The following is a 22,526-nucleotide window of genomic DNA, read 5'->3' on the forward strand; positions in this document are numbered from 1 at the left end:
TGTGCTCTAAGCGGCTGGGGAGGTGGTGCGCGTTGGGGGTCCGTCCATTAAAACCAAAATCCCTAATAAAAAAGATAATGACACAAAAAGCTGGAGAAACTCAGCGGGGCAGGCAGCATCTCTGCAGAGAAGGAATCTGTGACATTTTGGGTCGAGATCCTTCTTCAGACTATTAAAGTCTAATAAAGAAGCCTATTAAAACGAGTGTTAACTGTATTTTAAGAATGTGAGAACGTGCATGTGTACATACACATACAATAAAATGGGGGTAATAAAAACATGAAACACAGTTTAGGCAAACATTTGGGCCTGTAAACTGGTACCAAACTCTATTCATACCAGATTTCAATCACATTCATTAGCCTACCATGGCTTCCAGTTCAAGTATGGCTTGATTTAAAAAATCTCATCTTTGATTTCAAATGCCTGCAAGGATTTCACTCTATCTCAAAATCTGCAGGCCTCCAACCATTTCACAACTCTATACAAGTATGGGTGCGGGACGATTGCCCTGCTTGTTATTCCCTGCTAGAATACTTATGCTATGCAGGATACCAAGAACAATTCACCCACTTCAAAGTAAATTGAGTATGTTTCCTGGTGTAGGTTGTAATGCATAAATTCAATAGTATCCTAAAGCTTGAACAAGTGTAATATATAATTAAGTTATCAGGACATAGAAATCCTTACCTTCCGTGCCTGATCATTGTCTTCAAACTGTGTGACATCTCTACCCGAGGCCTGAGCTATTCGCTTTCCTGCCACAAGGTTACCGACTATCATAGAAGCAGGACCCACCTCTGCATGCAACAAATAATACAAACATTTCACTGGATCAACTCAGCAATTTAGTTAGGTAATTTGACACAGTAAAGAAAAAAAACTTTTAACAGAAACCCATTTTAAATTAACTGTTTCTCGGTATACAACATTCTTGATTAGTGCGGGTGTCAGGGGTTATGGGGAGAAGGCAGGAGAATGAGGTTAGGAGGGAAGAATAGATCAGCCACGATTGAATGGAGTAGACCTGATGGGCCTAATTATGCTGCTATTACCTATGATTAAAATTAAAACTATAAGTAACAGGCAATCAAATTAAGAAAGGTTGCATCTTTTCATTAAATTATATTTCTTGTTAATGTCTCCACAGAAAAGATGAACAATATGAATTTATATTTAATTAATTTTTAAGATGTGGGCATCATTGCTCATCCATAATTGCCAACAAGAAAGGTGACTGGCTTTCTTCCTTCCTTGCGATAGGCTGTCCTGATGGAGTTGATCCCATAACATTGTTGAATAGAGAGATCCAGGAGTTAGATCCAAAAACAATGCAATAGTTGCAATTTATTTCCAAATCAGCATGGTGTGCAACTTGGAGGGAAACCTGCAGGTGGTGCTGCTCCTGTGCACCTGCTGAACTTGTCCTTGTGGTAGAGATCGTGGATTTAGGATGTGCATCCGTGATGATTAACATGCATCCCCATCAAACCCCTCGAGGGGAGTTTACATCTTGGTGTCTGGTGGTAAATCCCAGACTACAATTCTGTGAGTTCTTCACATGCACAATCAATTTTAAACGTCCTGAACTTCTCACAATTACCTGACACCATATCTTTCAATTCTCTGTGTATTACCGGGCTCCCTGTGGACAAACGCCACCTTAATGAAACCCACCAGCATTTATGGTCGAGAAGTCAGTTCCAATTTTTCACTGATGTTATGAACCATTTAAAAACACTGGCAGCTCTGCCAGGGTATATTGGAGGCAGTTTCCCGATTGGGTCTTTTGAAGTTGTACCACTATACATAGCTTTATTAAAGAACAAGTCAAGATAGTGTGTGACTTCATAAATTAATTTTCTAAATGGTAGTCAATTGCATTTTTAAAAAAAGCTGATATCTGGAGAGATGCAAAGAAGCTTCGCTGGAAATAAATAATTGTCAATTAAGACAATTTAAATAAAAATACATTACATTTATAGGATTAATTTCTCTGTTAACTTTCGACAGCCTAATAATAGAACATTACAGTACAAAATTAACATTAGGATTGTAAATAAATTATTATCTTCAACACATTTAATCTACAAGAAAAATGGAACCCAGTGACTTATGCCTACCTGGCTGTTTCTGCCGTGGTTTCGGAAGGTTGGTGACGCAGGTGTGGGGGCACATCAAAACATTGCACGGGTGCAACATGCCTTCCAGAAAGCGCTGTTTGGTCTCAGACAGGTGGATGCCTCCTAAAGGAGTCTTGGGAAGTGTGTTCGCAGGTACCAAACCCAGGCAGTAAATTCCGACCTGGTGGATACTGTCAATAGCCTAGAAAAGATCAGCACAAGATAATTAGCATACTCTTATTCTCATGGATTCAACTTGCTATAAACGTGCGATATACAGTGTCCTCCATAATGTTTTGGACAAAGATCCATCATCTATTTATTTGCCTCTGTACCCCACAATTTGAGATTTGTAATAGAAAAAAAATCACGTGGTTAAAGTGCACATTGTCAGATTTCTGTTCGAGACTCTTCTTCAGACTGATGTCGGGGGAGGCGGGAAAAAGAAAGGAAGAGGCGGAGACAGTAGGCTTGTGGGAGAGGTTGGAAGGGGGAGGGGAAGGAGGGAGAAAGCAAGGACTATCTGAAATTGGAGAAGTCAATGTTCATACCATTGAGGAAATGCAGTGAAGGTTTAGACTGATTCTTGGGCTGGAAGGTTTGGTGTTTTAAGGAGAGATCAAGTAAACTGGGCCTATACTTTTGAACTTAGAGGAACATGAGGTAAACTGACCGAATCATACAGGGAGGGACAGAGTTGATGCTCAGTGATTGTCTTCCCTGACTGGGGTGTCGGAAACTCAGGGATCAGGGTATCAAAATAAGGGATTGACCATTCAGAATAGAGATGAGAAGAAATCTCATCCTGGAGGATAATGTGTCTTTGGAATTTTGGAACGAGAGGTATTTGTTGATAATACGAGAAACAGTAATTTCTCTGAAAACATTTGTGAAGTATAAACTGTGCTTTAAATAATCTCAAATTTTTAATTGATTCAGATTTTGCCATCATCTCAGAACATGGAAAATAATATTTTTGAACAACCAAAATTGGTGGGATACATTATGAAGAATAGCGTAAATAATATTTATTTTACTCGATTCCTCAAACATGAAAGAATATTTATAATAATTTTCTGAGCCCAAAAATCTCTGACGGACTGAAAGTGTTTACATGTTAACCGTGCTGAAGATCAAAATTGACATTAAAAATTAAAGCAGCTCCTCTCCAGAGTTAATAGAATAATTACCTGTAAGACTCTACTCATCCACTGGAAACTGTCCTCTTCCGATGCATCTGGTCTCTGCTCGGCCACCAAGACAATGCGTTCATCATGAAGTACGTTCACTGAAAATACTGCTATCCTAAAATATTACCAGAAGGGGTAAAGTAAGAATCCTGCTTGCAAGCTTTTGCATTTGATTTGATTTATGTTAAAGATACATTGGTGTAGAGACAACAGGAAACCACACTGGAATATGCATAAAAGAGTCTCTGAGACTGCCTCTACAAGTCGCGTTTAAACCAAGGAAATAGGAAGACGGTTATATGAGACATGACGTTGTGTTCAGTTTTAAATAGAAACAGTAAATATCCTATCAGATTGTGAATGTTTTTGCTACCTTTTACACAAGGCAATCTGGACATATAAAGGGCTGAAAATTACATTGCCACTTTGTTAAAAACTGGCATGCAGACAGCTTATCATTCATTTTCAAGTGTTTCAATAGGATTACAAACATAAACAGAATGAATATGAATCTGATCTTTGCCTTATCACTTGATTGTTCTCATGATATGCATTGAAAACTTAATGCATTTTCTAAAGTCATTGCAGGTATTGTTTAATTTTTTAGACCTAACATATTTTTCTAACATGGGTTGGAGATAGAGACTGACGTGACGCAATAATGCAATAAGTGGATATTTCCAAGGCTTCTACTGTGGGATGAAAGGAAGGGCAGGTAGTTTGCAAAATGAGGCTGAAAATTAGTGTCCTGTCTTTTTTGAATTCAGATAATATTCATGAAATCACTGGCACAACCTAATACACATTTTACAACCTCAATTTTCACTGCCTGTTTAATTCTGTAAAATTGAGATAATATATAAACCTTAATGAACAATGTAAGTCTTGGCAATCCAAAAAGAAACATTATTAATCTTTAGAGAACTTGCAAAAAAATCACAAAACTATATGTTGTACTTTAAGGAAAGAACCATTATATCAATGTAAAAGCAGCATATCTGAAAAGACTTTAGACTTTAGATATGACAATATCTGAGGAGAGAGAGAAAATGAGAATAGAATATTTCAAGATAATGGCAATACTGATTCAATTTTCATGAGCAGACAATAGGTGCAAGAGTAGGCCATTCGGCCCTTCAAGCCAACTTGGGGAATAAATCGGTCTCTCTCTCTCTCTCTCTCTCGCTCTCCATATCTCCCAAACTGAATATTTTGAATTGTGCCCACTGCAGATCACTAACTCACCTCCCTCTGTACACAAACTTCATGGGCTCGACTGCTAAAGCTGTTGCCACAACATCATCTGCATTGTGCCTCCGTCCACTGACCACCATCAGGCCATCCATCTTGCCGATCACAAAAACCTGGTTTCCCTGAAGTTCAAAACAAAATATTATGAATACGGGGTAGTTGTGGTCAGGAATGATGGCATCAGACTTTTGGTAAAGGAGACAGGATACACATTGTGTATAATCACAGGTAGACACAAAATGCTGGAGTAACTTAGGACAGGCAGCATTTCTGGAGAGAAGGAATGGGTGATGTTTTGGGTCGAGATCCATCTTAAGATTGTGTAGAATCACCTTCATTAGTGAATCTTTCCATAACAAAGATCAACCCTACAAACCTAGGTGCTCACGATCCATTATATATACATCTTCATAACAGCCAGAAAATCAGTTTCAGGGTGAATGTTCAGGATCCTGTCCAATCTATCCCAACTGTATATCCAAGTTCATAACTCTCTGAAATTGCAATACAAGTAGATAGAGTGGTAAAGAAGGCATGTGGTATGCTTGCCTTCATTGGGCAGGGCATTGAATATAGACTGAGGAAGTCATGATCCAACATTATAGGACTTTATTAGGCCGCATTTAGACTATTACTTACAGTCCGGTTGCCCCATTACAGGAAGGATATGGAGGTTGTGGCGGAGGTTTATCAGAATGAATTAGAGGGTGTAGCAGAGGTTTACCAGAATGGATTAAGGGGTATTAGGTACAGGGAGACGTTGAACAAACTTGGATTGCTTTTTCTGCAGTGTCACAGACCGAGCCTGACAGAAGTACATAAAATTATGAGGCATAGATAGGGTACACAGTGAGAACCTTTTCCAAGGATGGAAATATCAAACACTAGAAAGCACAGATTTAAAATGAGAGGGGCAAAGTTTAAATGAGATGTGCGGGGCAAGTTTTATTTTTAAACAGAGGGTAGCGAGTGCCTAAAATGCGTTGACGGGGGTGGTGGTGAAGGTAAATACGATAGTGACATTTAAGATGTTTAAATCAGCCTATGGTTATGCAGAGAATGTAGGGATATGGATTAAGTGCAGGCAGCTAAAGGTTAGTCCAGGCATCATGTTCAGCACTGACATTGTGTGCCGAAGGGCCTGTTCCTGTGCTGTGCTGTACTGTTCTATGTTCCATGCTGCTCTCCTGCCAATCGTAGGAACTCTTTTCAAAGGACAAGGTTGATCCAAGGAGAGTGATGGGAAAATGTATATCTGATGGACTCGAGTCTATGAGATGGCTCTCGTAGTTTTGGATGTTATTAAGAGGACAGCAGGTTTGAATGGTTGATTACACAACGTGTCATCCCAAAATCCGTTCCCGTTGATGATGTTAGATAGCATCTCTGAGTTTTTCATTTTCATTTGAAAGATACAGTTTCAAAAGGTTTGAGGTCAGTAAAAGTGGTATACAACCCCTGCAATTGTTTGACATCTTCATTGTCATTATTATTGATTATATATTTTTAATTTTTGGTAGCTATGGTGACAATAAACATGAATATCTCAGGACAATTCCATCCAATATTAGAAAAATATTTTCTTACTGATCCTAGGAAGCCAAGTAAGTTTGTTCTTGTGAAGACGTGCTCGGTGACAGGAACTCCTGCAGCATTCACTGGCACAGCCTAACAAAAGTAGCAAATGAGTTAACCCAACACCATCCAAAAGAAACCAAACAAAACACTGTGTCCTAAACCTTCAGAAAACAGATAAATACTGCATAACTATGACAAACACTTAAAATATTTCTGAAGAAATACAGTGTAACTAAAATAAAACAGAGAAATAAAGATATATTTCATTACATTTTCAATAACTAAATAAATATACCTCAAGTTATAATGAGTATAATACATTTAAATACATTCAATCAAGCAATCATCTCCTCATCTTGCATAGACTTGGTAATGGTTGGATCATCACATCTCTTCTAAAAAAGATACTAAATACAGATCCAGGTATCAGGTCAAACTTAGCTTGTGTTTACACATGACACTGTGGGTCATGAGATTTTGATGAGATCTACAAAAAATTGTAAAATTGGGACAATTGCAAAGGAGCGATAGAACACCTGGCTGCAACAACAACTTCTCACTGAGTATCAACAAGACCAAATGAATTGTTAAGTTCAGAAAGGGGAAGTCAGGAGATCATATGACAATTTTCATTGTTGAAACCGCAGTGGAGTTAGCAGCCTCAAATTCCTGTACGATAACATCACAGATGACCTAACCTCAGCCCTAACCTCAGCCCAACTGGACGGGTTAGTTACCTAATATTGGACATTTTAATGCTCATACCGTTAGGTTAGAAGCTACTCAAGCAGAGTATGAGATGCTGTTCCTCCAGTTTGCTTGTGGCCGAGTCTACGTCAGGTTGGGCAGATGTAAAGGAGGTTGAATTCGGAATCGGGATAATATGTGAGAATCGATCATTTGTTCCTATGTGCATATATAGTCTCCTTCTTGCAGCCAGGTTATGAATCATGGGGGAAATGGTGAAAGATTTTAATAAGATATTTGGATTTGAGCATGATATTGTTTTCCTTGAACTCTGCTCTCCTTGAACTTTCAAATTAACCAAGATCAGGGATTCTCGGCTGTCTAGAAATGTTGAATTCTACATTATTTAAAAGAGTGTTGGATTCTTTCACACGAGTGGTGGGTATAGACAATAGACAATAGTGCAGGAGGAGGCCATTCGGCCCTTCGAGCCATTCAATGTGATCATGGTTGATCTCCCCAATCAGTACCCCGTTCCTGCCTTTTCCCCATATCCCCTGACTCTGCTATCTTTAAGAGCCCTATCCAGCTCTCTCTTGAAAGCATCCAGAGAACCTGCCTCCACCGTCCTCTGAGGCAGAGAATTCCAGACTCACAACTACCTGTGAGAAAAAGTGTTTCCTCGTCTCCATTCTAAATGGCTTACCCCTTATTTTTAAACTGTGGCCCCTGGTCTGGACTCCCCCAACATCGGGAACATGTTTCCTGCCTCTGACGTGTCCAAACCCTTAATAATCTTATATAATTCAATATGATTCCCTCTCATCCTTCTAATCTCCAGAGTATACAAGCCCAGCTGCTCCATTCTCTCAGCATATGACAGTCCCGCTATCCTGGGAATTAATCTTGTAAACCTACGCTGCACTCCCTCGATAGCAAGAATGTCCTTCCTCAAATTAGGGGACCAAAACTGCACACAATACTCCAGGTGTGGTCTCACTAGGGCTCTGTACAACTGCAGAAGGACCGCTTTGCTTCTATATTCGATTCCTCTTGTTATAAAATCCAACATGCCATTCGCTTTCTTCACTGCCTGCTGTACCTGCATGCTTACTTTCATAGACTGATGAACAAGGACCCCCAGATCCCGTTGTACTTCCCCTTTTCCCAACTTGACGCCATTTAGATAGTAATCTGCCTTCCTGTTTTTGCTATCAAAGTGGATAACCTCACATTTATCCGCATTAAACCTCATCTGCCATGCATCTGCCCACTCGCCCAACCTATCCAAGTCACCCTGCATTCTCATAGCATCCTCCTCACAATTCACACTACCACCCAGCTTTGTGTCATCTGCAAATTTGCTAATGTTACTTTGAATCCCTTCATCCAAATCATTATGCATATTGTAAATAGCTGCTTTCATTTATATGACATTGCTGGGTCCCAAAAAGTATGGTGCCCTGAAATGGGGGTACTATGTATAATGTATAAACACTGCTGTAATTTCTTCATGGTGAAACCAAAATGGAAAAAAATGGCCTTTATTAAAATCTGACAACGTGCACTTTAACCACGTGTGATTTTTTTCTATTACAAATTTCAAATTGAGGAATACAGAGGCAAATAAATAAATTATGGGTCTTTGTCCCAAACATTATGGAGGGTATCATGGTACATTGTTCAACAGAATAATGCTGAAATTTTGCAAAACTAAATACCAAAATAATTTGCTCCATAGAAACATCTCAGACCTATATTTAAATATTTCAAATGCGTTTTATCTCTCAGCACATCTATTCTCCCCACATCAGATAAAAATAGAATATCATTTTCATGTGCTCCTTGCATTAAAATTCTGCCACCCAAGCATAGTTCATTTTATTACAAGCTGTTGTTCAGTTTTGACACAGCTTTAAAAATTGGATAAAAATCTGAATTCAGGCTCCAAAACATGAATTCAATATACCATGTACATAAGAAAAAACTTTGAACACGGTTTAAAAACTTACCTAACAACTTCTGATAAAGAAGTTAAATCTACAAATTTATCTGGAAGCTCCAAAATATTTGTTTGTGAACAGTGAATTAAGCAACGTAATCTAGTTATTTTCAGTCGGTTTGCATACCTCAAACACAGTCTTTGTCATTCCAGGTAGCCCATAGTATGATGTCCCTGAAGCACGCGAGCTCACACAAATCTCACCAATTTCATCGGTTTTGCAGAGATATGGGGTACCATCAAACTTTACAATGCACACCAACGCTGAAATATGAAACGGGAATACAGCTTACAAAACAATGCCAAGAAATGACTAGTCTTTGCTACTGACACATTTATTTGCCACTGTTAACTTTTACTCCTCAATAATAGGTTCAGTAAAAATTTCACTGTGCAAACTGCCACACTGTACGAGTAGTTTCTTTAGACAGTGACAGTAATTAAGTGAATATATAAATTTCTCAGATCTTGTACATTTTTTCGCCAATCAGAGCCAGCCCATTTCATTTAGAAAGAAATAGAAGTTGGAACTTGATTACATAGTGTCTTTTTCTTCCACTCCCATGCCAAATATAAAAGGATCATGACTCAGAGGTTCAATCGTAACTTGGGATCACACAATTGTGGTGTGGCAGACACTTAATATTAGACTGAACAGCATGGCTCTGTGCATATTGGAAGCAAGCACAGTAGAAGCTAGTCAGTAACAGCATACTGATTTACCAAGATAATATTAATCTCCAAAGTGAAAGCAACAGGCTGCCCAAGCACTCAACAGTGGGTGCTGTTGCGGAATATCAACTATTTGGGATGAAAAAGACTTTCACTCCCCGAATATTCAATTAATTGCACTGAAAGAAACCATGATTTTGTAATGTAGTCAAGCTTTTTTTTTTACACAGAGATAAAAGCCATAATAGCATTAAGATATACAACAAGGCAACATGTTTTAATGATTTAGCAGAAGGGTCAAAGTTAAAGCATTGGATGAACTTGGTAATGACATGAAATACTTATATCGATCTGAGGTACATCTACATGTCTGAATAATGACACCTTCATAAGTGCAGTATGCCTTCAGTACTGTATTTAACTACCAGTCTACATGTGTGCTCAAATATGAAGTTTTCGCTTGTTGAAACAATAAGAAGTAAGATTGATACCAATGAGCCGAGGGGAAAGTGTGGTCGCAAACTACATCCTACTGATCAGGCACAAGTAAATTGGACTGGTGTGTATCAGATGAATTTGTATACAGTGAAACTATATATATTTTTAAAGTGCAATTTACATTAATTTTGAACAACTTTAAAAGTAGAAAATAGATTCACAAATTTCTAGAATAGGTAATGGAATTAGTGATAAAAAGCTTGTAATTTTCAATTTATAAAGGGTGCAGAGTGCAAAAGAAAACAGGGTAAAGATGGTCTAATTTTAAGGACAGTAGAACAGAACCATGTTAAGATCCTAAAAAGGAGGTACAAGCGATTTACTATGGAACCTGCGGGGTTGCTAGGTTATGAGAAGAGGAGAAAAACTGTCAAACATACAGCCAAAATGATGCATGCTTTTAATTGGGAAAATTTAAAAAATATTATTGATGCCGTCTTAAAGCAGGAGGGAACCTCAGACGTCAGTACAGTTGCAAGACAAATTTCACTACACCAATTGGTGTACGTGACAAATAAATGTCCTTTGTCCTTGTCCCTTTGTCCTTTGTCAGTAATGAAAGGTTGAAGATGTCCGCAAAAACTCCAGCCAGTTGGTCTGCACAGGTTTTAAGAACATGACCAGGTATACCATCAGTTACAGATGGTTTCCAGTTTCTCAAAACATATGTGGACCAAATGACAGTAGTTTTTGTGGATGCGATCCCGCTGGCTCTACATTCTGAACTGGACCGCTTGGGCAATAAAATTACATACGTCATAGATTACAGCTAAGCTTTCATAGACTAGAGCTAAGTGTTTAACATCATCCCCTCCAAATGGTTCCCAAGCTCAGGGAACTGGGTCACTGCTCATTTAATTGAATTGAATACTTTGTAATGTGTGACAAGCACAGTGAAATTCTTTGCTTGCATACCCAAGGAATGCAAATAGTCGCCCATAAAGGGCACTTACAAAGTTGCCCCTTATTCTCCCCCCATCCTCCTCACGGTGATCCCCCCCACGCCGGGTTCTCCGTGGTCCATTGTTCTTCTCCCACCCTCACGGTGGCCCCCCCACGCCAGGTCCTCCATTGTTCCTTCCCCCATCAGCGGCATCCTCACTTCCATATGTCTGTCCTCGTCTATTGGTTGGCGCCATCATCGACCGCTGCACCAACCTCATCACTGTCGTCACCGCGTCCTCTCCGGATTTTTCCGTGGCGCCGACCCAGGCCCCAGCCTCGGGCTCTGCAGACTCAGGGACCTTTGACCGCAGGCTTCGTCGACTCGCGAGGCTCCAGCCTCGGTTGCTCAGCGGCACCTCCGGAATGCGACTGCCGCAGCAGCACCTCTACAACTGGATCCTCGACTTCCTCATCAACCGAACACAATCAGTACAAATAGCAGCAAACTTCCAGATAACCATCGCACAGGAGCACTTCGATAGCACAGGAGCACTTCAAGGTTGTTTGCTCAACCCCCTGCTCTACTCACTCTATACCCATGACCATATAGCCGGACACAGTTGTAATTCCATCTTTAAATTCGCCGACGACACCCCCGTTGTTGGACGAATTACGGATGACGGCAAGTCAGAGTATAGGAGGGAGATCGATCAACTAACCGAATGATACCAGAACAACATCAGTAAAACCAAGGAACTGATTGTTGACTTTAGAAGAGAAAGGCCGAAGATCCACAAACCTGTCTTCATCAATGGGATGGTGGTGTAAAGAGTCAAAAATGTCAAATTCCTGGGCATGCATATCTCTGAAGATCTGTCCTGAATCCAGCATATAGATGCAATCATAAATAAAGCCCATCAATGCTTCTACTTCCTTAGAAGATTGAGGAGATTCAGTATGTTGACGAATACTCTCTTGAACTTCGACAGAGGTATAGGAGAGAGCATATTGATTGGTTGTATCATGGCCTGGTCCAGAAATTCAAATGCCCAGGAACAAAGAAGATAGCAAAAAGTGCTGAACACTGCCCAGTACATCATAGGTACTGACCTCCCCACCATCGAAGGGATCTACTGGAGTTGCTGCCTCAAAAAGGCAGCCAGCATCATCAGAAACAATTTTCGACAATTTTACGACATATAACAACAACACTCTTGATCTTTGACATGAGGGGTGGGCTGTGGGACCTGTAGGTTTATTGTTGTCACCTGTACCAAAATACAGGGGAAAACTTTGTTTTGGGTGTGATCCAATCAAATAATACTACACTTAAATATAATCAAACCAAACAAGTATAATAGGTAGAGTGCAGAATATAGTTCTCAGCATTACACTTCTATACACGCCCAATGCCCCCAGGTAGAGGAGAATTGGACTGTATGACGAGAGGGGGAGAAATTGTTTCTGGTGATGCATGCTCTCAAGCTTCTGCATCTTCTGTCCGAAGGAAACGGGGAGAAAGAGGAATGACCGGGCTAGATCTTAAGACTATGTGGTTCTTGGTGAGCAATCAGGAGGGATTACATCAATGAGACGGTGGGTGAGGCAAAAAGTGAGTTAAGTAATGAACTGAAAAGGGGAAGGGGAGAACAATGGGAGAGAACAGGAGCCAGGACAGAGAAGGATGGTTGGCAATCAAGCAAGTTGCTAGCAACAAAATTATTTTTAAAACAAGTAAAAATTTGTTGCATGTTCAAATAGGTTTTTATGGTGCTCGTTTCTGCAGGAAGCACCATTAATATTAATTAATTTAACAAACAAGGCAAATCTACCTCCAGGCATAACAGCACCCACATCTTGGACAGTCAGAACAGAGAGCTTTTCTTCCGTATCCATACGTATTACACCATAACTCAAACCATTCATAGACAGCACCATCTTCCCTGAAAAATGTCCTCCTAAGTTGCCAGGTCTGCAATGGGGGAGAAAAAGTTACAGTCACTGGGTGTTTCACATAAATATTTATCTTTAATCCTTTAACAACATAGAACATGGAATGGTACAGCACAGGAACAGGCTCTTTGGCTCACAATGCTCAGGCTGAACATGATGCCACATGATGCCACTCGGTCCGCAATAACCAAGCTGACCTCCCGGTGGCTCAGCACTTCAACTCTCCCTCCCACTCCGTCTCCGACCTCTCTGTCCTGGGTCTCCTCCATGGCCACAGCGAGCAGCACCGGAAATTGGAGGAACAGCACCTCATATTCCGTTTGGGGAGTTTGCATCCTGGGGGGATGAACATCGAATTCTCCCAATTTTGTTAGTCCTTGCTGTCTCCTCCCATCCCCCAGCCTTCGGGCTCCTCCTCCTTTTTCCTTTCTTGTCCCCGCCCCCCCCCCCCCCCCCCGATCAGTCTGAAGAAGGGTTTCGGCCCGAAATGTTGCCTATTTCCTTCGCTCCATAGATGCTGCTGCACCTGCTGAGTTTCTCCAGCTTTTTTGTGTACCTATGATGCCACATTAAACTCTTTGCCTCTGCCTGCACTTAACCCATATGCTTCCATTCCCTGCATAGACATATGCCTATAAATAAGCCTCCTAAATGTCACCATTATATCTGCCTCCACCACCATCCTGGCAGTGTATTCCAAGCATCCATCACTCTCTGCAAAGAAATTGCTCCACACATTTCCCTTAAAGTATCCTCTCTCAACTTAAAGCTATGCACTCTAATCTAATCTTTGAAATTTCCCCCCTTGGGTAAAGATTCTGACTGTCTACCCTACCTATGCCGTGTAATTTTATATACTTCCATCAGTTCCCTCAGTCTTCGATACTTTACAACCTCTTTGGTAGTCCAATATTCCCTTACCTTCCCTTATCTGTTCCTCCATCTCTTGCTTATTAACCTTAAGCTCAACTCCTTATATTGCCTCTGAGGGACCTCATCCCTTTGCCAATGTGCATGACTTCTTGCAGCTTACCCTCCTCCTCGCGAATGCTCTGCAGTCACTCTAAGAACCCTGGACCCTGGCATTAGGAAGGCAACACACCACCACTCCTGTCTGTTCCTCTAACTACTGAGTCTCTGTCTGCCTTCACCCTTCCCATAGGGATTCCAGATGTGTAAACATGTTTTGGATCGGAATGGTCACAGCAGGGTATTCCTGCATTCTTTGCCACCTCCCTTTCCTGGTGGTCATCCATCTACTTTCTGCGTGCACCTTAGGTGTGACCATCTCACTGTACCTCCCATCTATGATGCTCTTATACTCCCAGACAAATCCAAGGTGATCCAACCACAACTCAAGCAGTTAGTCAGGAGCTGCAGCTGGACACACTTCCCACACTTCCCACGGAAGTAATTCTCAGGGACACTGGAACTCCCTCTGATCTCTCACATCGTGAAGGAAGAACATACAATGTCCTAACTGTTATTTTCTTTGCACTACCATGAGGGGATTGTGAAAAATAGACCACCTTATTTCACCCTCACCCTCACAAGCCATAGCCTCAGCACTTACCCGCAAACACCTCTCCAAATACGTTGCTCTGCTCTATCTTCCTTTCTTATCCACTGCGGCGCCTCTCAATGGGCCAATCAAGTGGCTCCTTTTTAAATTATCCCAATGCTGCTTTGCATCTGTGCTCGAAACTGACTTCCTCAGCTATCCCAAAGGCTCATTTTTAAACTGTTCTGCTGTCGCTCTGCTCTGCCTCTGAACTTGAAACGGAGTAAAAATAATTTAATTTTGTCCATTTTGAACTGTGAGGCAATTAACACAAGCGTGAACAGATTTATAAATATCTTGCTTTAGTTCTCCCACTTTTGCATTGTTTTACAGCCAAAAGCAGGAAGGATTGAAACAATAGTTAGTTGCAATAAAGAATGGTGCATTTTATCCTGCCTTGCTAAGCAAAGTTAAACAAATATTGTTATAAATCTTGCTGCTGCATCTCCAAATAAAATAAGAATATTGATTGCAATACTGCTGCATACAATGCTTCAAAAGATTCACAAAATATACACTACAGGTACACAACCCGTTGGCAAAATTATTAAGAAACTTCTACACACTCTGGAAGATGAAGATCCAATAAATCCCAGGATTCTGATTCTGAAGAGAGCATCATACCTGCGTATAGCCACCGTCAGAGCTTCTGATGAGCTAGCACATGGGCAGATCACCTCAGGTCGCAAGCCACGTGATTGAAACACATTCACAAAAGCATCACATGATGATATCGACCCTGCAATAATATAATACTTTCAGGAAGAGTCGCTTTTTTGAAATTAAAGAATCATTAATATTGAGCAAATAATAGGTAACCAGGACTTAGTGAGTAGCTTCAATGTTATCTACAATGCATTATGCAGGAAAGTCATGAATAAGGAGTATAATACAGTGAATGCTTAAGTTCATTAAGCATTGACCCCAGACACGCATTTCCTCATCCAAGCCTGGCCATTAAATGACGGTGCCAAGTGTCAGTCAGATAGCTCATTTTGAGAAGAGAAATTGGAGAGGGGATAGGGGTTAAAAAACAATAAGCACCTTATGCCATTTTGAGCATTTCTAGCAGATAGCAAATGTGATTGAGAGCAACCCGCTTACTTCTCAGTACAAAGCATAAATAAGGGCAGTGCTATCCTTCCATTAAGCTGTATGGCGCTCCGAATAGAATGAAGAGGAGCTTGATGACTTATGCTATGCATTTGTGAATTTGACAGGTTGGTTTATTGTAAACAATCCAATTGAATCTGAAATATGCAATTGAAACATACTCATATGATCAATACAACTGAGTTGCAGGGAAGAGGAATTGTATATGTGGGAAATCATATAGTGATCAGTTAAATAAAAGAACAAGACATTTTTTTCAGTCCTTGGGTGACAAAACAGACATGTAATGACAGATGTGAGTAGAATTTCAAGTGGGTTAAGACATCAGCAGAGTTTTAAATTATCTTAAATTTATGGAAGGAGAAATATAATGACACATTCACTAAAGAGGTTGCAGTTTGTACCTAAGGAAGGAATCATTTACAGAGACGGATAGTTTGTAGATGAGTTGATCACTCATCACCTACATGGAATACAGGTTAAATCAGCATGATGCAAGCCTTGTGAAGATGAGCTTCAGTGGGGCATAAGTGGAAACCGAAGAGACACAAGGCAAACAAAAAAAATCAGTCTAAGGCAGTGGGAAGAAAGTATGGAGGTAAAAGCAGACAGAGGAACCAATAATAAATAATATTAATGTCTGTAAAAAATAAGTCCTGTAGATCTCCATGATAAATAAATCTCCTATTTATCCTGTGAAGATCCTACAGATCTCCATCAATAAGGTTTTATAGCTTATTCATGATCGAGAAAAACAAGGATTTTCCTCGTAAAAGGACCAAGGACAAACCTGAAGTAGTTGGGTGGGTTTGGCAAAGTTTAGAATATGCAACGTTATCCATTCAGATCTCAGGTAGATGACCATGATTACAAATCTGTGTCTTTGTTGGTTGAGATAAATTGCAGGTTGGTTGAGATAAATTGCACTACGCTCGTAATGAGAAAGACCACAGATTGATTTTTTGGAAGAAATGTCATACGATGAATATTCAACGACCAATAGTTGAGTTATCCATACGTGGGAAGTTGAAAATACAGTTATGTCACATAGATGAAGTTACTTTTGCTTCAAGGATGGAGACAAAAGAAAATTGTGTTGGAAAGTGATGCAGTAGGATGCAAGTTGCAATGGTCACCAAAAGCCAGAAAGTAGGGACAAATAAAGGACAGCCAACTAATTATATACTTACATGGGTTTGCACCATCTGCTACAATCAACATCCGCAGTGAGCTGAGGCTTACATCTCTCTGATCCCGCTGAGCTAAGAGAGCCCAATGCATGTCCCGAGACTTCACCACAGCAATGTGAGCTGTTAGGAAATAAAACAGTTTATTTTACACACTGTTGGTACTAAATTCCTTGAATATAATTTTAGAAAATCAGTTCATTTTAATAGGGAAGTAGATTGTCAATGCACCATCTGCAGCAGTGGCTGTTTGCTGGGATTGCTTAGAGCACAACACAAAAAAACCATAACTAGGCTTTCCAAAACCCGATATAAAGCTGACAATAAAACTGCATGAAGTAGTAAATGAAGTATTAAAATGACATGATGAAAGGTAGGGCTGCAGTTCCACAATTAGTGTTGCCAAGTGGCAATTTTGTCTCAGCTGCTGTCTAAATGGTGTTTGCAGATTCCCGAGAGGGTATAGGTTTCCTTTCAGTGTTTTGCCCTGTCTCACATCCCGAAGATGTGCTGATAGAAAGGTGGAATGGGATTGATGGGATTGTTTTTTGGGAACCGGCACAGATCTGATGAGCCAAATAGCCTTCCAAATTGTAATACGCAAGATGGAAGGGGTCATACGTAAAATTTGGCATTTACAATGTGGAAATGAGACTATGAAAAGTTACAACTGTCCACAGCTGACAAACTGAATTTGCATTGACCTGAATAACATTTTCTTATTAAATTTCTTCCAAAATTGCCGTTACCTTACCTTTGTACGCACAAACTTTCTGTATCCAAGAAAGAGGGTTCACTTTCATTAAAGCATAGGGAATGCTGATCACATGCATTCTGTTCATGATGCACTGTTAACAAGATAACATGAAATATTGGTATCTGTGACACCTCAAATTCCGCATGTTATTAGATGACAACAAAATTATTGGCCATTAACAACGGATAAGGGCAAAGTTGATCATTTTGACGGGTTAAATTGACATTGTGATGCAATTATATTTTATCTATAATATATAATATAAATTAAGATGATCAATAATTCAAAACTTCATCAACTTTCTAGTCAGTTCTGTAATGTGATATCCACACCCAACCAGGTTCCTACATCAGGTTACTAGTTTTAACAAGCAGCTTGAATAACGCAAGTGAAACTTGTTTCGGTGGCATACAATTCTTTGCATCAATGCTTAATGAAAGAAATACGTTATTTCTGCTAAAAAAAAAGGAAAGCAAAACGGGGATAGGAAATAAGTCGGAAGGAACTGCGGATGCTGGTTTTTACACCAAAGATAGACATAAAATGCTGGAGTAACTCAGCAGGACAGGTAGCATCTCTGGAGAGAAGAAATGGGTGACATTTCGGGGCGAGACTGTAGAATGGTCTATACCTAAAACGTCACCCATTCCTTCTCTCCAGAGATGCTGCCTGTCCCGCTGAGTTACTCCAGCATTTTGTGTATGTCTTCAGGGACAGGAGATGGTTTGGTCAGATAATATTAAGGATAATCCCTAGAGATTTTATGTACATTAAGGGACAAAGGGTAACCAGAGATAAAATGGGGCCCACCTGGAATCAAATCATTCACTCCAAGTGGAGACATGGAAGATGGGCAAGGGATTCAGGAGTGCAGGTACATAGTTCCTTAAAAGTGGCATCACAAGTGGATAGGGTGGTCAAGAAGGCTTTTGGTGCATTGGCCTTCGTCAGTCTTGAGTATTGAGTATAGTAGTTGGGATGTCATGTTACAGTTGTACAAAACATTGGCAAGGTCATATTTAGAATATTGTGTCTTGTTTTGGTCACTGTGTTTTAGTAAAGATGTTGTTAAGCTGGAAAGGATGCAGAAAAGATTTATGAGGATGTTGCAAGGACTCAAGGGTCTGAACTTTCGGGAGAGGTTGAGCAGGCTAGGACTTTGTTCCTTCGAGCACAGAAGGATGAGGGGTGATCTTATGGATGTGTATAAGATCATGAGAGGAATAGAGAGGGGAATTGCACAGTGTGTTCTACCCAGAGTTGGGGAATCAAGAACCAGAGGACATACGTTTAAGGTGAGGGCGGGGGGGGGGGGGGGGGGGGGGGGGGGGGGGTAAATCGGAATCTGAGGAGCAGGTTGCTTTTTACACAAAGTATGGTAGGTATATGGAATGAGCTGCTGGAGGAGGTTTTGCGGCAGGCACTACTGCAACATTTAAGGAACATTTAAACAAGTCCATAGAGGGTAGGTTTTGGGGTATGGGCCAAACGCCGGCGGGTGGCACTAGCACAGATGGGGCATTTTGGTCAGCATGGACAAGTGGGGCCAAAGGGCCTGTTTCCATGCTGCATAACTCTAAATGGCCTACTTTAAATTTGTGGCATTTAGAATTGTTTACATATTCTTCTGACCAGAGCAGAGAAGTAGGTACTCAAGATAGAGGTGCATATAGTATGAATGGGAGATGATGATAGCAGGAAACCTTGAAAGACAAGCAGCAACTAGGAAGAAAACAAGTAATATTCATCAGTCTAACAAAAGATGTTAATAACTTCAATGCCAATACAGTCAGACATTATTCAATTGACACACAAATTACATATGGATAATAATAGCTTGCTCTAAGGAGAAAATACTGAGTTTTTGAATGTTGCTCAAGTATTCAATATTAAATTCTACTGACATGGTTTTGACATATGGACCTGTAATTCTAAAAATAGAACAGATCACAAATCAATGAAGATGGGGTTTACAAATATTTAAAGTAGAATAAAATAAAGTAGCATGAAACCGATAAGATCCATATTTAAAAGAGTCATCTAATCATGTTAGGAAAAATACTGCTCCTTCTAATGTGATCATCCAATTCACTCAAAAAAACATCCACATCATGCCCTGTGAAAGTAATACAATTGAAAAAAAGTCATGACTGAAACAATAAATATGGTTGGATTATACAATATGTTGGTGTACTACCAATAAAAAATGAAAGATTGCATGGAATAAGCTAGGATAAAGAGGAGGCTCGTGGGGTACAAGACACAATACAAAAGAAACTTATTTATCCCAGGAGGGAAATTGGTCTGCCAACAGTCATCAAACACAACAAGATACTTGAAACATGAAATTAAAATGACGAGTGGAGCGTTCAGGATTGGGGATGTACAAGGATTGGGGGGGTAAGGGGAGTCAGTCTACCCCACGACAGAAGGGGGAAGGAGTTGTACAGTTTGATAGTGACAGGGAAAAAGGATCTCCTGTGGCGTTCTGTGCTGCATCTTGGTGGAACCAGTCTGTTGCTGAAGGTGCTCCTCAGGTTGACCGTTGTGTCATGGAGGGGATGAAGGAGGTGAATATAAGGAGTAATATCCTATAATTAACTACCTTCCCTGAAATAAACAAGGCAACACCAAAATAATTACCTTGGAAGGAAAGCTTCCAGCCTATCAACCAGGATTTCTGAGAATTAGGCTATCATTATTTGAACTTATCGTGAACAGATAAATAAATGGAAATAAAGTTAATCTGTCCTATATCAGAACAAAGAGAAAATATCTTGAGAGGTTTATTTAAAAATAATCTAAATAGCTTTAGAATATTGATGCTTGAATGTGCACCAACTTCAGCCGAGTTAAAGAAAGTACATTTATGCAAACATGATTTGTTTGCTAAATAGAGGTTTGATTGTAAGGAGAACAAAAGAAAGTGTTTCAATTGCAAACTCTAGGCAAACTCTCACATAACATTATTTAACTCGGTCTGGAAGAATGATTTAAATCATGTAGCTGGTTAAGGTTTGCAAATATCATCAAATTATATCATTTTTTTGCAAATAACTAATTTAAAAAACCTATTTAAGGCTTACCTGCTTTCCTTTCTCACATTTTCAAAAAGCACACTTTTTTTTCCAAACAAATTCAAGTATTAGCCAACTTAGTATAATAGCTAATTACAACTTAGCAATTGTGGCCGCTTAAAATAGCTGACACACTAAGTGGTGACTTCATAATTGATGACTATATTAATGGAAAACAGTACGTAATATTTTCTTGACTTAAATGTGGGTTGTTTGAATGGTGGAGAATGTAACAGCAGTTCTATTTATAACAGTGGCTTTATCTATTTAACCCAACTGACTCAACTAACTTTTCCAGAATGAAGCATAATTAAATTAAGTGATTAAAACTAGAGTAAAGATTAATAGACAGGTATTGTAGATAGGAAACAATGCAGGAAATATTTAACTAGATAACCAAGCTTAGATTGTAAACAGACACATTCATTAGCTATACATTGAAAACCAAACTGTCTTTGTCCCTCAATGTCAAACATGGAGATAATATGGTGGATGGGGGAAAACAATGGTGCCGGTGAGTGGGCTGCTGTCTTACCTCCCATGCTCTTGGAAGCACTCTGTGTTTTTCAAGATCAGCAGCGGGTGGTAAGACCCCAGCCCAGAGGTCGAGTGCTGGCTGTGTGAGGCATGGTACACCGTGTTCATGGGTTGATGTGTACGGATTGAGGTATCGGCAGAGTGGGCCGCTGGAGGCTCAACAGCAGCGGTGTCAAACTCATTTTAGATCACGGGCCGATAGGGCAAAATGCGACTTCCTGCGGGCCGGGTCAGTTGTGCACGCGTGAACGTCAGTCAAGCAGCCCAAGGCCAAGCGGAGCTCAGCGCCGCCATCTCGTCTGTTTGATACCGGTTGCCAGGGGCAACCGTCCCCTTGGCAACTACGGGCTAATCATGGAGAGGAAGACGGGAGCGCCCCTGTCGGCGCAGCAGGTGGCACAGACGGACGGCGGTGGGAGAGAGAGTGGCGAGAGAGAGCAGCTGCCGTACAGATACATAATAAAAAGGTCGTAAATATACTTTTTTCCCCCCCCAAATCATCCCGCGGGCCGGATTGGACCCCTTCACGGCCGGTAGTTTGACACCCCTGCTCTATAGCATCCGGGGGCTTGATTAGATCAAACGCTGCTCCAAATGGCTTGAATGTTACAAGATGGCACTGGAAATGTGGTGATAGTTGTACACTGCCTCAGTTTAATCTAACATCTTACACTCTTGTACTTTAAGTATGATTGGGCCTAATGTATAGTAAGATTGTTACTGAATTGTATGTAAAATAATTTAATTGTACATAGATACGTGACAATGAAGTATCATTGAAATATTGACTTACAGTTAAAATGCCATGCCACAGTCCAGCATCCCTTTTAAAATCCAAAACGTTTGTTAATGTCTCCCCTGAAAGACAAATGCAGAATATATTATGTAGGAACTCACATGATTCAGCACAGAAGCAGCCCTTTATCCCACTATGTTCACATCAACCATCAACCAACAACTTAGCTGTAGTTTGCAATGCAACCACTCTGACAAGTTTGCTGTACTTTATTGTCATAGAATTAGGTGATGTTTTACAACCTTGTTCAGTATGTGCAATCAATTACACTTCAAAACTTTGTTTTAATAGCTTAAAAGCATCTTCATTTGAAAATAAATTTAACTGATGAATCATCGATATGAATTTGAAGACCACAGCTGCTGATCTACTTATCATTCTTCGTTAGTTTAATGATACGTTATTTTACTACATCAAATTCATTAATATATGAACCATAAAGCTCTAGAAAATCTCATTAAAAAATATTACTACTCACTATTTCAAACACCCTGCAGAATCAACAACAATGTGGGCACATGGAAACACACATTATGCAGCAGTGTCTCACACTTTGAGCTTCTTTTGTTGGTTTACCAGCTGAAACCATTAACTAAAGTGGTGTTGAGACACACAGCAAGGTCAAACTTATCTTCCAACTCCGTGCTGGGTGATCTAAT

The 22,526-nt window shown here is 40.1% G+C and overlaps 1 protein-coding gene across 1 annotated transcript in view; it reads right to left on the reverse strand.

The window, feature by feature from the left end:
- Nucleotides 1-22,526, reverse strand: part of LOC129698938 (disco-interacting protein 2 homolog A-like) — a 233,352-nt gene that overhangs the window by 42,853 nt on the left and 167,973 nt on the right. Inside the window, exons 14-24 of the mRNA XM_055638423.1 lie at nucleotides 21,865-21,929; nucleotides 17,455-17,548; nucleotides 16,704-16,823; nucleotides 15,025-15,139; nucleotides 12,719-12,858; nucleotides 8,959-9,095; nucleotides 6,152-6,232; nucleotides 4,559-4,686; nucleotides 3,314-3,428; nucleotides 2,124-2,325; nucleotides 691-800 (exon numbers count right to left, since the gene is read on the reverse strand). Coding sequence (XP_055494398.1) covers nucleotides 691-800; nucleotides 2,124-2,325; nucleotides 3,314-3,428; nucleotides 4,559-4,686; nucleotides 6,152-6,232; nucleotides 8,959-9,095; nucleotides 12,719-12,858; nucleotides 15,025-15,139; nucleotides 16,704-16,823; nucleotides 17,455-17,548; nucleotides 21,865-21,929 — 1,307 coding nt within the window. The remainder of the gene's footprint in view (nucleotides 1-690; nucleotides 801-2,123; nucleotides 2,326-3,313; nucleotides 3,429-4,558; nucleotides 4,687-6,151; nucleotides 6,233-8,958; nucleotides 9,096-12,718; nucleotides 12,859-15,024; nucleotides 15,140-16,703; nucleotides 16,824-17,454; nucleotides 17,549-21,864; nucleotides 21,930-22,526) is intronic.

The sequence above is a fragment of the Leucoraja erinacea genome, chromosome 7 (assembly GCF_028641065.1).
Source record: "Leucoraja erinacea ecotype New England chromosome 7, Leri_hhj_1, whole genome shotgun sequence".
NCBI classification, from domain to species: Eukaryota; Metazoa; Chordata; class Chondrichthyes; order Rajiformes; family Rajidae; genus Leucoraja; species Leucoraja erinaceus.